General features: G+C 40.9%; 1 protein-coding gene across 1 annotated transcript; it reads left to right on the top strand.

Moving 5' to 3' along the window:
* Window positions 1–10977: 10977 nt before the first annotated feature.
* On the top strand, window positions 10978–16568 carry cyp27b1 (cytochrome P450, family 27, subfamily B, polypeptide 1). The gene is made up of 9 exons (XM_070902695.1): window positions 10978–11199; window positions 12144–12334; window positions 12695–12885; window positions 14331–14531; window positions 15198–15361; window positions 15452–15618; window positions 15703–15784; window positions 15943–16140; window positions 16455–16568. The coding sequence occupies exons 1-9, from the start codon at window positions 10978–10980 to the stop codon at window positions 16566–16568; spliced, it is 1530 nt and encodes a 509-aa protein (XP_070758796.1).
* The last annotated feature ends 994 nt before the right edge of the window (window positions 16569–17562 follow it).

The raw sequence follows: 17562 nt of genomic DNA, 5'->3' as shown, positions 1-17562 counted from the left end.
CCCAGCTATCTTCTCCAGTCCTGCTTCATGAGGCAGGTCCTTGGTGTTTTGCATTCATTTGAAAACCATCTGAAATGACTAAAATGTCTATCCGATGATATAACTTTGTTGGCTTCGTGGTGGTAATTTGCAGTATTGGCAGCTGATTCTGATCGGATTAGACTGTGAAGTTTGCCAACAATCTACATCGGGCTTGTTTGCTGTGGGTCATTGTCAGGTTTAAAAATAAACCTGCATGCTGCAGCACGTTCTGTGAGAAGTGAAGGCAGCACAAATATTCAAATTCAAAAGGGATGACTGACACAATCATGTTTAAAATCTTTTCTGCCTTTTTGACAAAGTTGTTGGGAGAACTTGTTTTGTCAACAACATATGAAACTTGTTTAAGATTACTGATAGTTCTCACTTATTTAAAACCACAAATTGAATGAACTGTTGTTGCTCCTGCTGAGCATATGATGTCCAAAAATTATATTATCGTTATCTGCTGGACGTGTCTGCTAAAGATTTTGTGAAGTCCAAATGAAAGGAGTCTTCAACAGAAACGGTGGTTTTCGGTGCTCATTTTATGATTTGAGCTGTATATTACAGGTAGGTATTTTTGTCAGTCGGGAGTTTGGAAACGGGACAGTGCAGGTTTGAAGCCCTTTTGCTGCTGCAGGGGGTGGTGATTAAGAACAGGACAGCACATGCCTCAGTGAGAGAAACCCAGACGCTGGAAAACTAGATGATCGCAGAGAGTAACTGAAGCACTCATAAACTAAAAGTCATGCTAATAATATTAGAAAACATTTTACTTTTGTATTCTTTGCAAAGGTTATTGGCGTTCTGGCATTGTTTGGCCATAACCATTTTCTACACAACACAGGGTCCTTTTTAATTAATTTCTGCTGCACAACGATATGAATATATTAATCACTTCCAGTATTCAGTATTCAGAGAAAACTGATCTTGAAACTGAATATGTAGTAGGCGGACAGTATGTTTAATTTTACCGTCTCAATATTCTTAAGTATACCGTATGTATATTTAAATGTAGTTATTTACCTGGTGCTTGTGGGCTATCTGTGAACATATTATGAAGCCAAAGGGCAGCAGGTTATGATGAAATGGTTAAAGCTTTTAATAGTGAAGAAATCTCTCTCTCTCTCTCTCTCTCTCTCTCTCTCTCTCTCTCTCTCTCTCTCTCTCTCTCTCTCTCTCTCTCTCTCTCTCTCTGGTAAACTTTGCCCATGAAAAGCATATTTACGGATCCACAGGCAATAATTTATTCTCAAATAAATGGAGCTTCCTGTTGTTGGGTAGCTCAACAAAATGTTAAGGCCATGAGGGGAGAAATGAATTGCTCAATCAACATTTTTATCATTAAGCTATGGAGATGAGTGTTTTCTGTATAGCATTGATCGTGAAATAAGAAAAGGTCTGACTGAAAGAAAGAAAGCAGCCTTATATATTTGCTTCATGGCATGGCACATTATCAAGCTTAATGAAACTCAGTTTTTAAACATCACGTATGATGTATTCATTTTTGAGGACTCGAAAAGCCCCTAACACAAGGTCCACTTACTCAGGTTTTCCAAAGCTTGGCCTTCCTCAGCAGATGGGGTTAGTCAGCTGTCATGGAAGGCCAGGTTTTGGAAAATCAGAGTAAGTGGATGCGATGTGGCTGAAAGCTTCAAAAACTCCAAGTGGACCATGTGCTGATAATTATTTGCCAAATTGCTATTTCCAAGGTCACAAACCTTTAAGCTCAAATCCCTGACTCATCTCCTCTTGTCTACACATGCTTTGATACAATACAGTAAGTATTCACAGAATTGTTTATGGTGTGAAAATGCTAACCTGTCTAGCCCATCAAATCTGTGATGTTGCAGAGGAGCCGCTGTTCTGTTATCACTTATTATTGCCATGTGGCAACAAAGCCATTTGAGTCAGCCAAAGTACATCATTTAACATTTTAGTACCATCATGTCATCAAACAAGAGTTTAATTAAATGTGCTGCAGGGAATCAAAGAAAGAGAAACTTAATGATTAGCAGTTGGCAACACCAGTAAAGCAATGTGGATGCTGCCTTTGCTTCATCCCCAAAGAATCTGTTGCATCTGGATATCAGACTGTTATTGAGGTCAAAGGTTAATTCCCCCCTGAACGTGTTTACAGAGGCAGCTGTCCATAATTTATAACACACAAGGATGTGTTAAAAAATATGTAGTAAACCTTTGTCACTGATTTCATTGTCATCTTTCTTGTCTTGTCAGTTTCATCAATCTCCTCCAAGAGCATTTGACTTCAAGCTGCTCTCGTTCCACTCAGTACACACAATTAAAGCAATGTAGTTTGACATTTTGAGAAATGTTTGCTTTCTTACCAAGAATTACATGAGAAGATCAATAACACTCTCTTGTCTGTACGGTAAATGTGAAGCTACAGCCAGCAGCCTAGCTAGCGAGGTGACAAAATAGGCTTAGCAGCAGCCTGCATTGTACAGTGTGGTACACAACTTGTGTTTTAACCCAGGCCAGGCGTTTACCCCTGTTTTCAGTCTTTATGCTAAGCTAAGCTAACCTGCTGCTGGCTGTAGTCAAATATTTACCGTACTAGTGGTACAGTGAGAGTGGTATCGATCTTCTCTAGTTCTCAGCAAGAATAAGCAAATAAGTGAATTTTGCAACATGTTGAACTGTTCCTTTAAACTTCTTCTTCAGTCTTCACTCTCTCAGACTTTTTCAAAGCCTTTAATAACCACCTTTAATAAGCCTATAATAATATTCAACCACCAGACTCCAACACAAGCCGGCAAGAGTTTCCATCCTAAATGTCCAACTGAACTCATCATTTATCATGAAGAAGGTTCTCTGACCTGATCTTCTTTCTACATTCATAATCACATCACACAACATTTCCTTCTTTTTGCCAAGCTGTTGGCACTCTTATACTCAGGTTGAGAACTGCATCTCTGCTGCCTGGTTGACATCTCCAGCTGGATGTCTGCCCGTTCGGCCTAAACCCAACTGAGCTGTTGTACTTCCACAGAAAATCCTGACCCGTTTCTTCCCACCGCATTAACAATTCTGGAGAGATTCAACACAGCCACATCACAGCAAATCTGCCATCCTGCAGGCAAGCATGCAGCATCAAATCCTTCCTCACTTCTCAGGTCTGGACTAATGAGAAACCTCTACTGACCTGAGTTGCCAAACCTATCATTTCATGCCCTTCAACTCAACATAGAAGAATCTCTTTGTCTCCAACTTCTCCTAATTGTCCTGTGTTCCCTCCTTACTGCAAGGCTGTCTGTGACTATTCACACCCAAGGAAAAAAATATCCCATCATAGCTGAGTCTGTACTCCTGTCGTTCAATAGTTTAGTCATTCCTCTACGCAAAACCATCAAAAAGACAGCCCATACAGTCCCATACAAGTTAAAATATATTATTATTTTTTATCACAGATTATAGTTTTAACTCTATGTTCCCTCCAGACACGTTTTAAGACAAAATACTCTACTTTCAATGATGATTTGTGTCTGATATGGTTTTCACACAAAGCAAATGACCTTGTTAAAAAAATGACGTACTCGTTCTCTCTCACTGAAAATCATGAATAGATGATTATTCAAATATTTCTCATTTCAAAAGTTTAACTGCTGGACACAAGATGTCCTGCAAGATTTAAAGTATGTGGAAGTAAATGATTGTCAGTGGGGTCGTACCAAATACAGAAACAATACAGTTACTTTTATTGCATGTGCGTTTTTATCCCACAGCCACATGTAAGTGATAAATATTAGGAAGTGTGATCTCCCCGAACTTTTCAAAGTGAGCTTTGCTGCTGATGGACACCAGTAATTATTTAGAAGTGGAGAGCAGCTGCAGCTTTCTCAGACTCTCTAACTGTTTACACCTGCTGCTCATGACATCATGACTGCTTCATCGTTTAAGTCAGCTTGCATCGGATGACCAAAATATGACACAGTGCCAAGTGGTTGCCAGTCATGTCTGGGCTGGTGCACTGCTGATTGTAGGTTAGTCTGAATATGTGCTTTTGACAAAAAGTGCAGACAAAAGTGTTTCTGAGTATGTAGCGCTGTCTGTCTTGGGGGCGATCTTTATTGTAGTGCCATCCTCAGAGGATGTATGACATGTTATGGACTCTAGCCGCTACCTGATGTTGTTGAAAATACAAGAATGTAGTTATGAGAATGGAAACCACTACTAGTTCACAAATAAAATTACAGCATCCATTTGTTTCGTCCCAGACGAATCTCACTGTAGCTCTCAGTGGTTGAGTTGTAGAGATGTAGAGAAGTACAACAAAAAGGACTTCAACTCTGAAAATGTAGATTGATATATAACCTTGAATACCCCGTATACTTCTTTTACATATGTTGTCTAATAATCTTACTCCAAGACACGTATCTACTTGTGTTTTATATACTGCTGATCAAATATACAGAGATGCTGCTGCTGTTAAAAATGCCATATAAGAGCTAAGACCCCAGAGTAAAAACAAGCTTCAGAGGAAAGAAATCCAAAGCTAAATGGGAAGAATAATTAAGAAAAACCAGCACTGGCCAAGAATGTAATCTGGGTTGTGTAATGTTATGTCTCTTTGTCAACACGACCAGGCAGAGTGTTAATTATGGTTTTAGTGAAAAATCATTATAGAGTGTTAAATGTTCTGCGTCATCACTCATTATATACAGTAGGTCTGTAGCCCAGCAACAAAGACAGTATCACATGTATGCTGTCTCTGTGGTGAACATACATCATATACAGCCAGAAGTCTTTCTCATACCTTGAACACTTATTTTATATTCATGAACGTAGGCGCCTGAGCAATGGAGCGAGTGGAGCAAATGCATCCCCATTATTCAATTAAGGGGAGCAAAGTTTTCGTTTTGGTTCCCCACTTTTTGTCTTAAAAATAAATAAACTTATCATCATATAGTCCCCGCAATGCCGAAGCGCCTTGCGAGTCAACGTTAGCTAACTGTGCCAGCTTATTGTTAGCTCGCTGATTGGACAGAATTCGGCTGTGGAGAAGGACCCAAATCAAAGAGTCAGCTCTTTTAATAATATTTTAGACCTGTTGATTTTATCATTAGGGATGTAGTGGAGGGTAAACACACAAAGTACATTTTTCAAGCACAACATAGGGTTTACTCACCTTTTTATGAGTTTACCATTACCTAACAGTGGACAGTTTAGCCAGCAGACATTTATAGTTTACCCACCTTTTATTTTACCACTACATCCCCTCTGTGATTTGTCCAATTACTATTAATATCTCTAATTGCAGCTAATTTGTTGCCCCTCTCTCCCCCTCACCCCTCTCAACAGCAGACTAACCTAGGATAGTGTTTCTGTCCAGCATGTTTTCCATCCAACCCGGCCTCTGGTTCAAATGGGATTTTATGAGCCATGCAGTCACATTCAACAAAGTGAGGAACACACAATCTTATAATGTGTCATTATTGTTCATCTAACTGTAAGATTTAGTAGGGCGTAAACAAAATTATGATTATTTTATGTTTTGGAAATGATCCTCTATTGTTACCATAAGTCAGGTTAGCTGGTATAGACATGCAGGAAATTTGTTTTAAATTGCTTTTTTCTTTTCTGGGGGAGGACCCCCAGACCCCATGCCAATTATGTATCTTTCCAAGTTTGCTCCTCCATTTTAAAACATAACCAGATGCCCATGTTCATGACATGAAAGTCTTAATCAATTACAACATGTATAGCAATAAAAACCATTATTCAGTAATTTTATTGCTCTATTTTTATTCTTCATTACCACATCCTCATATCCTGTGTGCTCACAAGCAGCAGCTGTTGGGCATTTGGCAAATGTTGTTAGTAACTCTGCACACCTCCACTCCTCAGCTTACTGCCATACAGAAAACATTTAGTGTCTGAACATGTCTGAAGCATCATAAACACATCCTGAATATTATATCCTGAACAGTGAACATTTTACAAACACAATGAAAAGCACCCTAAAACATTAATTACACAAATGGGAACAACATGCATGTATAAATATGAAAAGTAGGCCAATCTCAAATAGTATTACTCTTTGAGTCAGTACTTAATGCTGGGATTCCCAAGGATACTTCTACAGTTGAAAGCTTAACTAAACTAAACTCAACTAAAAGATTATGATTTTATAATATATATATGTATATATTTGTGTTAAGAAGGAAAATAAACAGCCAAATAGGATTACAAATTGCTGTGATGCTGATGTTTATTATATTTACACCAGTAAGCTGCCCACCAACCTGAGTCAGTTGAAATAGTTGGCTAAAGTAATGTATAAACAGATGAAATATGAAAATGAAGTTGATAAACTGCAGTGTACAAATCACACCATCGCTTTTTGGGGAGCACTATTTTTCGGGTACAGTAGACATGCACTCACATTCATGAATGTGCCTACATCCAAAAATATACTATAAATTTGAATTTGAGAGAATATTTAGCCTGGGATAACAAAGAAACAGAAAAGTTATCTGCTGCTATGTTTTAATAATCGCTCTCTTGGTTTGCGTAACTTTGTTAAACAGACCAGACCTAGGTTGCATCCCATGGCCTTTATGAACATGCCCACATCCTGCTGATCTTATGGAAAACATAGCTAGATAACCAACAGCTATTCTAAATACAACACCCAATGCCGAGCTCCCTGTAGTAAACATAAATATTTAGCTAAAAGTAATGGATAAACAGTTTCAATTTGTAGCTAAAAGTAATGAATAAGAATAAATTAAAAGTAGTGGAAAACATTTGGTTCAGCTTCCACCACTCCAAGTGGTATTTGACAGTTCAGTTGTATGAATATCCATTATTATATAATTAATGTTGTTAATAAATATCCAGTTTATAACCCATTCACAAGAACATTTTGGAACATGATGGTTGGTGCCATTAAAGGGGTGCTGTGGGGGAATACGTCAGACAAAAAAGATTGGGAACCACATACTTAATGGGTGACCACATAACAAACATGGCCATTCAGACACCAAATACAGTGGAAAGTATGGGGGGGGGGGGCTCGGAGTAGACTCCATCACCATAAATACACCATCCTCACCAGCCTGCTGAGTGAGGGAAAACAGCTAATACAACTGCTAGACACATACTCAGTCATTCATCTGCACCTCTGGGCACATACGCACTCTTCTGATACCACCCAGACAGGCAGACTGCAGCCATGAACTTTAGCACACTAGTCTGAGAGTATGGCAGCCTCCCGTCTGGGCACTGAGCCAATCCAGTAAGGGGAAATACCTCTCAGGCTATCCCCTCTGCGCTCTATAGCATGATCTACTACTGGGCCACATCAGTTCACACCACACGGCCGCACAAAGAAGCCATTCTTTCACAGGATTTCTTATTATGTTTTTCATAATCAATATTAATCCCCCGTTACTCAGGCATGGCCAGATTAATTAAAAAATGTCTGGTTTTGGGGAGAATTTAATTTGCATCAGCTTCTTATGTGATCTTAAACTACCTGCCTGCTGAACAAGAAACTGAAGATGAGCCTCTGAGCTGCCATGCCGCAGGAAAATGTGAAAATATGTGCATCTTTCTTAGAAAAATCAAGAAGAACAAGATGAGGGAAGTGCATTTTTTGCATTGTTCGTGTTATTATGTGTTGTCCTAAACAGGCAGGTCCAACAAACAGGGGGATATAGGGACTAACAAACAAACAATCTTTTGATTTGTTTGCAGTGTGTTGCGTAAGACCAGGACTCATCAAGACAGTGGTGACCTTGTTTAAAAGTTGTTTATGTGTTCATGTAAATTTCAGAGGTCATTGTATTTATCTTTATCTTCCACCCTTGAAGATAACTATGCATCTTCCACTCAGGAAGTCTCATGTACTGGTCTCGTGTATAGACGTTTTCTGACAGACCGGGTTTGATCTTTGCTCTATGTTGTACTCATAACTCAACCTCATAGTTTGTTTTGTGTCTCCTGAAACTGAAGTCTGATTCACATGTTCAGGTCAAGTACTGTAAATAGTGAGGTCAGATATGTGGTGATTGCTACAGTGCTTAAAAACGGTCTTCCAATATTACCCTTTTCCCCCTGGAGGCTTCATTCAATACAGCTGGTGCTGTCAGATGTTTTCATCGATTTCATGTTCCCCGACTTTAGTGTGTATGATCATCATTGTGTAACCTAATCTGACTTTGTTATGTCACAGTCTTTCTGCTGCTGTTAATCTTATTAATGCTTTTTTCATGTATTCATGCTCACATTATAGTTGGCCTTTGTAGAATGCCAACACAGGAAATTGGCCCTGAAATTCAAAACCAAGTACTCTGCACTAGATGCCTAAAGATCAAAATGTCATGTGTCATGTCAGAAGTGACCTTTTAACCCTGCAGCAGGCTGGCCAGACATGTGACATTACAGCAGGAAGAACTTCTGTGCAATAAATTTCTCTTAATCACTGTTTCGCCCAGCAGAAGTCCACGTTGTCTGTTCATGACTAAGTCAGAACATCACAGGGCAGCAGGCCCGTCGCACTGTTGTAAATCTACTGGATACTCCTGCATAAATAGTATGCTGGTCCACTGTTATTCTGCACATCATTATAAGTAGACAGCAATATGTCTTTTAGTAGGCAGCTGGGCTCATTTTCAGGCGCCAACCCATTTTTCTTTCTCCTCCAGTCTGCACATGTTTATATATGCACCCATAGGATTGGCTGTGGTACTGTGTGGTAAGTTATTGTTGTCATAACTTATGACTGGGTAAGACCTGGTGTTGGGGGAATAGCTAGTTTAAAGGGTGATTATTAGTCATTTATCAGAGGGATTACACATAAACGTCACAGAAAAACTTCAGTATAAAACCAACAGGAATGTTTTATTGATTATAAGGTTGCACTGTTTTTAAAGCCCTGAATGGAATGCCCCCCTCTGCATCACAGACCTCCAGGCCTCTCAGGTCGTCTGACATGGGCCTCCTCCTGACCAACTGGCCACATGTTCGCATTCATTTCCCTTAGATTGTGGAACAGTCTGCCCCTTCTGATCAGATCCGCCCTGTTGACTCGTTCAAGTCGCCCCCCACCTGTCCTGAATTATGTCTTTCTTATTTTTCTTACGCATTCTTTATTTATTTATTTTTCTCTCTGCCCTTTGGTCAGCTGCTGATGATTGATTGATTGATTGATTGAATGTTTTAGTCATAGCATATATTTCTTGGCACTAAACACAGAGCCAAAATATCCTAAAATATACTTTCAATTACATGCAGTGTGGGGTCTTTATTACCACAAATTGATTCTGTAAAATACCTTGGTATTATTATGGATTCAGAGAAAGGAAGAACCTGTCAGCCAGTTGTTGCCACCTGATATTGTGTATCATAATACTAAGTCCCATCTTATACCTTTAAATGTTGTATATAAATAGTTCATGTCAATTTATTTTGAAATATCCATTTCATACCCATCACTCTGATTTGTATGAAGCTAAATGACAGACACATTGGTTCATATTAATTTTTAAATGCATTCTTTTTTTATTACTCAGTTTATTTAAAGCAGTTTTTACACCCGTATACCTCAGTGTATTTATGAAGAAACTGTGATCAGCCTTGCCTGTTTGTTCTCTCAGTCTCTGCAAATGGATAAAAGAGACATTTTCTCTTTCATTAGCATAACCCACTGTCACACATTAAATCCATAACCTCTTTTGGATTCATCAAAACTGCTTTTTTCTTACTCAAGTTACTCTTGCTTCTAATATTTACTTTCAGCAATAAAAGTAAACTGAATGCAACTTGCATTATGAATTAATGTCAAAACAATGATTTTGTCATGTTTTGTTTTCATGCTTTGATAACTATAAGTCATGTTTTGTGTTTTGTACGCACCACCAACTAGCTGCTTAAATGTAGTGACTTGCCAGGAGCCTCTTGTAAACAAGATGATGATCAAAGATGTACCATAATGGATAAGAAAAATACAGTCCGTCAAGTGTAAATTCAATGCTGAGATGTAACTCATTCGTCCTGCTGGGAGTGCAGAGGTCTTCCATCAGGCCTCATTATTTTATAGCCAGGTTTGCCAGTCAATCCTCTGTGTTTCTCTGAAACTGGGTGATCTAATATTTCTAGTTAGAGCCTACGAAATACTGGAGTAAATGTCAAAGCAGATTCTGAGTACAGCCCCGGGGTTGTTACTTCACAGTCCACACACATGGTGCTTTGGACAAATTCCAGTTCAAATGAAATCAGGTCAGGATTTTCTCCCTTGCTAGGAAACCTACCAAGTCAGCAAAAGAACTGGTCATCGCTGGGTAAACAAAGCCCCACCAGGTCTGGAAAAAGACACAGGAAACCCCCGCCTATTTTTCCAAGTTGAGCTTGAAATAATGTTCCAGTGCCTGTTCTTCTTTATAATAAGTCTGTTTATGATGCTTAGTGTGAATGGCTAAATCGTAATTTATGGTACTCTGTGGTTATTGATCCAGCTGTTTGTTTGTAGGTCTGGCCTACATACAGGCCCATGGGATCTATAATAACATTGGCCTTGAGGATAAGTGATATTTTAAGCACACAAGACACAATTTCCAAGTGCCTGATCTCTGCAGTCTGCTGCACTATCAGAGAGCAAAGTGCTGCACGGAGAGGGGGGGGGGGGGGGGGGAGATAAGAGGTAACAGGGAAGTCATGTATTATTTATCCAGGTCCTCCACGTGTGCTGTCTCTGGGATGGTCTGAGCTCGGCCCTCTGATTGGACACACCTTCCTCTCGGCTCACACCTTCCCAGTCCCATCCAGGCGGGGCGGGACGGGGCGGGGCTTGCGCTGCATTTACTCCCATGATTGGCCCAGAATAAGAAAATTTACAGCTTTTATCTCTGCGGGTTCGAGGAGCAGGTCCCGCGTTATAAATAGAGCCTTCAGCCGTGGAAATGAAAATGACCCGCGTCCGGCCACCGCTCCATGGTCTCTGCGAGAAGGATGCTGCAACAAGCTCTTAGAGTATCCGGCCGGAGCGCCTTCCCCCTGGTCAAGTGGATGGAGAGGTGGGCTGAGGGCGCGTCGGCCGGTCCGGAGGGGACCAAGGCAGTGAGGACTCTGGACGACATGCCCGGACCGTCGGTCGCCAGCTTCGCCTGGGACTTGTTCGCCAAACGGGGGCTGTCGCGGCTGCACGAGTTACAGGTAAGATGATGAAGTTCAACGGGGGTGAAGTCAAAGAGGAAAACTGTAAAAACTCATGAATATTCACAACAGACCTACTGGCATTTTTAAGAAATAGGCAGCACACAGTGTAGGCTGCATCATAGTGGACTAAATGATGCACAGAATGGATGCATTTATGAAAACATAATAGATGGTCGTAGAAAAATAACTGATAATAACTGTGGTTAGTTTTAGATAACTGTGAAATAGTTTCAGTGTCTCCTCCAGACATGTTTCAAGACATTTAAAGTTGAGTCTGATATGTTTCCTGTAGGTTCAATCTCCTGGTTATAAATTCTCCAAAAATAATCAAGGCTAATCCCTCTTCTACCACAATCTATTAATATGCAAATGTTGTGCATTCACTGGACACAAGATGTGTCTTGCATACTGGACCACTGATTGGCTTCCAAACTAGTTGTGATGTCACAAAATCTTCACGTCTTAAACTCAGATTTAATGTGAGCACAGCACTTTTCCCTCTTCAGCAGATGAATGTGAAAATAACCTTTTAGTGTCAAACTCTGCACATACATCACCTGCACAGTGAAGCTTAAACATCCAAGTGAAGTAACAATAAGCAAAACACATTTCTGAGTGGAGGGGGGGGGCTTTAATCTGCATTTCCCTTTTGAGAAGTAATGGGCTGGAGGTCTTTGGTGCACATTTAAAATACATCTAATAATTGATTTTACTGCCCGTCTACTGTGCAGTTGTAAATTCAGTTATCAATATGTCGGTCAAGTAGAAATCAATGCTGTGCCCATCAAGTTATGTATCTTCAACAAAATCATTAGTGGATTAGAAAAGCCTGCAGGCATCTTAATGTCTTAAGGTGATGCCAATCATCTCATAGCCAGCAGGGTCTTTTTTTATTATTATTTTTTATTTTACAAAGATCAATCCTCTCTCTCATGTCCCAGCTGGACGGAGTGCAGCGGTACGGCCCCATGTGGAAGGCGAGCTTCGGCCCCATCCTGACGGTTCATGTGGCCGATCCAGCGCTCATTGAGCAGGTCCTGAGGCAGGAGGGCCAGCACCCCATGCGCTCGGACCTTTCCTCCTGGAAGGACTACAGGAAGCTCAGGGGACATCACTGTGGACTCCTGACGTCGTGAGTGTCTCTCATTCAGACTTTTCCTCTCCTTTGTCCTTCTTCAATCTCATTAGAAATCACAAGACAAAGTAAACTTGAATGATTTGTAATTAGTCCTTGACAGGAAACAAAGACACAACATGATCATTCAAATCAAAGATGAGACAGCTGTTCTCATCTCATTTCATTCATTAATATTAAGCCATTGTGATCAACTTATAAGACTTTAAATTCAATTATTTACCTTCTGGCTGTATACCATGTGTGGTGTCAAGTTCTCTGCTGATTCTGAATGAAGTCAAGTGGACAAACAGCTGACAGATCCTACTGTACACTCACATAAGTATTTGTTCATCTTCACTCGGTGTGTGTTCCTAGTGAGGGAGAGGAGTGGCAGTCGGTGAGAAGTCTCCTGGGGAAGCACATGCTGCGACCGAAGGCAGTCGAGGCTTATGATAAAACCCTGAACAGCGTGGTCGGTGACCTCGTCGCCAAACTTCGCCATCGCAGATGTTCCCAAGGCCTCGTCACCGACATCGCCAGCGAGTTCTATCGCTTCGGCCTCGAGGGTAAGGTTTCCTGTAGTCTGAGGAGCGGCAGTATCGGGCATCACTACAGGGTGCACAGCAGGAAGCAATATTACACTGACATTTTAATCACACATGCCTGTCAAAGCCTGCTATGCCCAAATCATGTCAGCAACATCTCACCTTTCCAGTGGTGGAAAAAGTATTCAGATCCTTTACCCAAGTAGAAGTAGCAATTCTGCAACACAAAAATACTCGTTTACAAGTAAAACTCCTGCATTCAAAAGTTATTACCCGGAAAATATACTTAAAGCAGCAAAAGTACTCATAAAGCAGCACATAATGTTGTAGTTTGTCAAGGTGGAACTTATTTAAACTACTTTACATATTTTTGAGTAGTTTAACCTATAAAACTGCATCATATTCAATAAACTGAAACCTTTTTATATGTGAAATCTTAATCTGAACAGTAAGTAAGTAAATATCTACAGTAGTCCCTCTAAAATGTGGTGCAGTAGAAGTATATAGTAAAATGTACCTCAAAATGTGCTTTGTTACTTTCCACCACTGCACCTCTCCTGTATGGTCTTCCAGCTGAGATGTGAGAGGTTGAGCTTTCCAGCTATTTGCAATCAAAAACCTTTGCAGTTTGAGTTGTTTTGACAAATTCAGTCATGCAGATTATTTACTTTCTCTTTAACGAGAGGTGTAAGGAAACCCACTTTTTCTTAAATTAGGCCTAACACCAGCTCCACTAACCATTATTGAATACAGCTCAACTAATTTTACGGATCACCTTCACAAGGAAACGAATGGAGGATACACACATGAAGCATTGACTTTGCTCCCTGCCTCGGGGGTTCCTCAGCAGTTATTCTTGCAGGAGAGCGACATTCGTTCATTTTCCTCTCCCACATTTTTCCCAGACTAAACACCGTTTCAATCCAGTGACTGTGTGGTCCCAAACATGAACTCTACTGTCGTCAAAATGATTGTATTGTTGAGTGGAGGCTGGGCCGAGACTGTGGACTGTGACATTGACAGAGCTTGACTGAACTAAAAACTAAATCAACTGTCTAATTACCTTAGATAATGTTATAAATAGACACCAGTGAAGCCATTAGTTGCAGTCTACTCTGAGAGATCGAAACATTGAATACTTTATGGCTTGTATTTACGATAAATGCACAAGTAAACAATATTACAGTAGTTACCAATATTTAATTCATGCTCATCACAGTGGGATGAAAAGATCGCCTCTTATCAGGTCCTCTTTGTTATATTTGTATTGCTTAATTTAACCAGAATACGTTCTGTTATCATGACGAAGCAGCTGACAACTTTAAAAATATTACTTTTAAAAGGCCTTAGATGTGGTTTTATCTCTCTGTGCATCCTGAGGTTACGCCACATTTCTGTCAGCCCCCCTGTGTCATGTCTTTCTCACCTCCTCATTTAACTTTTGTCTTTTTGTAATTTCTTGACAGGCATTTCCTCCGTGTTGTTTGAATCCAGAATTGGTTGCCTGGATCAGGTTGTTCCTGAAGAGACAGAGCGTTTCATCCAGTCGATCAACACCATGTTTGTTATGACGCTTCTTACCATGGCCATGCCAAGTTGGTTGCACCAGCTGTTTCCTAAACCCTGGAACGTCTTCTGCCAGTGCTGGGACTACATGTTTGACTTCGGTAGGTAATTTCTACCTGAACATTTGATACTCTGATAGTGATAATAATTGTATAACACAAAAATGTTTTTGAAAGGGAGAAAATAGGAAGATATAATGAAAATAACATATAGAAATGCTCAAACACAAACGCACTGGAGATGAACAAGCTAACTCTTCACTACAATATGGAACCAAAACAGACATGGAGGTGGAACACACTGTGTGTCTTTCCACACTTTATGTAATTGTTTTCCTTCCGCCCTTCTCAATTCTCATTGGCTGTTGCTGGTTTTTCCACCCAGCACTGGGTTATCGTCCCCCCTCACTCTCACAGCACATTAAGACTTATCCAGATCTGAGACGTCAAAATCGAACATGTTTAAAATAATTACTCTGGATCAGGAAAGCAGGAGATTAAAGTCCTTAACCCTCACGCACTACACGATCATCTGCGCTGAGACAAGCGTCAGTCATGGTGACCAAACTGTGGTTATAATAATCAACCTAATAGTTGAGAAAACAGAGATCTCAAGTGTGTGAGAAAGTGTAGGCAGTTAATGCATGGTTTTTGGTACTTATTAAGGAGGATAACTTGATCTCATTCTCCTAAAAATACTTGAGCGAGTGAGTTTATGTTTATTTATATCCTGCACCTCACTGCCATAATGATTCTCTATGTCTCCAGCGAAAGGTCACATTGACCAGCGTCTCACGACCGAAGCAGAGAAGGTCGCCCGCGGGGAGAAGGTCGAGGGCCGTTATCTCACCTACTTCCTGTCGCGGACCGGGCTGCCCATGAAGACCGTCTACAGCAATATCACGGAGCTGCTTCTCGCAGGAGTCGACACAGTAAGAAGGATCCCTCTGGTCTACTTCTTCGCTGGATTCTGCCGTCAGTCCTGCAGATGTTTGAACCTCTCGTGTGTCTTGTCTTTTCAGATCTCCAGCACTATGTCCTGGTCACTGTACGAGCTGTCCCGTCACCCTGATGTGCAGGCCTCCCTCCGGGACGAGGTGTTGAGCGTGCTGGGGGATCGAAGAATACCGGTGGCAGCGGATGTGGCCCGCATGCCTCTCCTGAAGGCCACGGTCAAAGAAGTGCTTAGGTATATCAGTGAATTTCCTGTTGAAGTCTAGTTTTCAATCTGCAGGTTTCATTTTGCTCACGTTACTGAACTTTTGTTTTCCAGGTTGTACCCTGTTATTCCTGCCAATGCAAGAGTCATTACAGAGCGAGACATCCAGGTTGGAGGCTACCTCATCCCTAAAAATGTGAGCGTGTTGAGGGAATTAGTGCTCTTTGAAATCATTCATACTCTGTGATGACTATCTGACACAGGAGAAGGAGCCTTCGTACTGGGCTCAATATGAATGCCACGTTTGTCTTTTGCAATGCGACACACATCTGACAGTCTCATCTTTCCACCCAGACTCTGATTACCCTGTGCCACTTTGCAACATCACGGGATCCAGCAGTGTTTCCAAATCCGGATGAATTCCAGCCCCAACGATGGTTGAACAAGGACCAGACTCATCACCCGTATGCCTCTGTGCCCTTTGGGGTGGGAAAACGCAGCTGCATAGGTCGTCGTATCGCTGAGCTGGAGCTCTACCTCGCTCTTTCCAGGGTGAGTTGGCTGGACTTCATCTCAGACTTTGATATAGGAACACAGATTATGTAACTGAAGTAATTTAGATTGTTTACGATTAAATACCATTTGTCAGAAACTGCTGTGTTTATGACAAATCCTCTTGCTGCATTTTTTCTTCTTTCTAACTACAAGAAGGGGGGGTTTAATCCATTGTGCATTGTCCAGTTCCTAATGATCACTTAACACTTAACAACACTTACTAGAATAACACGTGATGACCACTAGTTGTTTTTTTTTCATTTCAGTCACCCTGTAGTAAATCTGAGCTCTCTATTTTCTGGTCTCATTAGATCCTCATTGAATTCGACGTGAAGCCGGACCCAGAAGGGATTTCCGTGAAGCCCATGACGCGGACGCTTCTAGTCCCTGAAAATGTCATTAGCCTCCAGTTTATTGAACGATGACCCACTCTCCTGCGCCGATCTGTTACGAGAACGTGAGCCTCTCTGCAGTGGAGGGCACTAGCAGGTGGAGTCATCCCAGGAACTGTGAGCCTGTTGCACGCAGCCGATCACGTTAGAGCGGACCTTCAACCTTTCAACACCACAAAGGCCAAAGCCCTCCGTAGCTGTCACCTGGTGTGCGGAGGCTGACGTGTGGAGAAGGACAAATGGATGAAGGATGAGCGGTGACAGCTCATCACTGAGGCTTTCCACTGGGAGCGGTGTAACTCCACATTTAATACTGTGTGTTTGTTTTGTTTTTTAAAACATATCGCCATCAAGCACTTATTTGCACAGAGACCAAGAGCAAGCCAGTGATCTCCTTCAGTACGTTTCAACCTTCAGACTTTTATCCTTCTACTGAGTCAGACCAAGTTGCATCTCATGGAGCAACATGTCCTTGTTTGAAGCGGACTTTTTTTTCCCTGTTTTTTTCTGCTAACCGCTTCTTAAATCTGATTATGAACTGCGCTCTTAAACTAACTAAAAACAGCAGTATCAGCAATGCCCTGCTCGTGCAAATATTTCATATATATATATATATATATATATATATATATATATATATATATATATATATATATATATATGTTATTCCAGTGTGCAAAGAGGCACATTACATGTCTCAAGTCTGAAAATAATTCAAGAGTATTAGGAGAGCCTCAGACTGGCACATGGACACACTGTTTCTAATATCTCCCGCTCTTATTGAGCTACTGTGAGAGTTTTGTGTAGATACGATGTTCAATATGTTGATCAAAGTTTTATAAAGGTGCTTATGGTGAAAAACTTTTAGTGACGGCAGCTGTTGAAATTATTCCTGTGTAGGAATGCATGGTGCCACTGTTTCAAACGTAGGCTTTGTAAATCTGTCTGTAGCATCTTAATGTAAAATGTAAATGTATGCCACAATTCCACAGTGCAGCACATTACACATCTAACCTACTATGAGTGA

The sequence above is a fragment of the Enoplosus armatus genome, chromosome 3 (assembly GCF_043641665.1).
Source record: "Enoplosus armatus isolate fEnoArm2 chromosome 3, fEnoArm2.hap1, whole genome shotgun sequence".
Classification (NCBI taxonomy): domain Eukaryota; kingdom Metazoa; phylum Chordata; class Actinopteri; order Centrarchiformes; family Enoplosidae; genus Enoplosus; species Enoplosus armatus.
The sequence above is the reverse complement of the archived record's forward strand: the minus strand, read 5'-3'. Positions and strand labels throughout refer to the sequence as shown.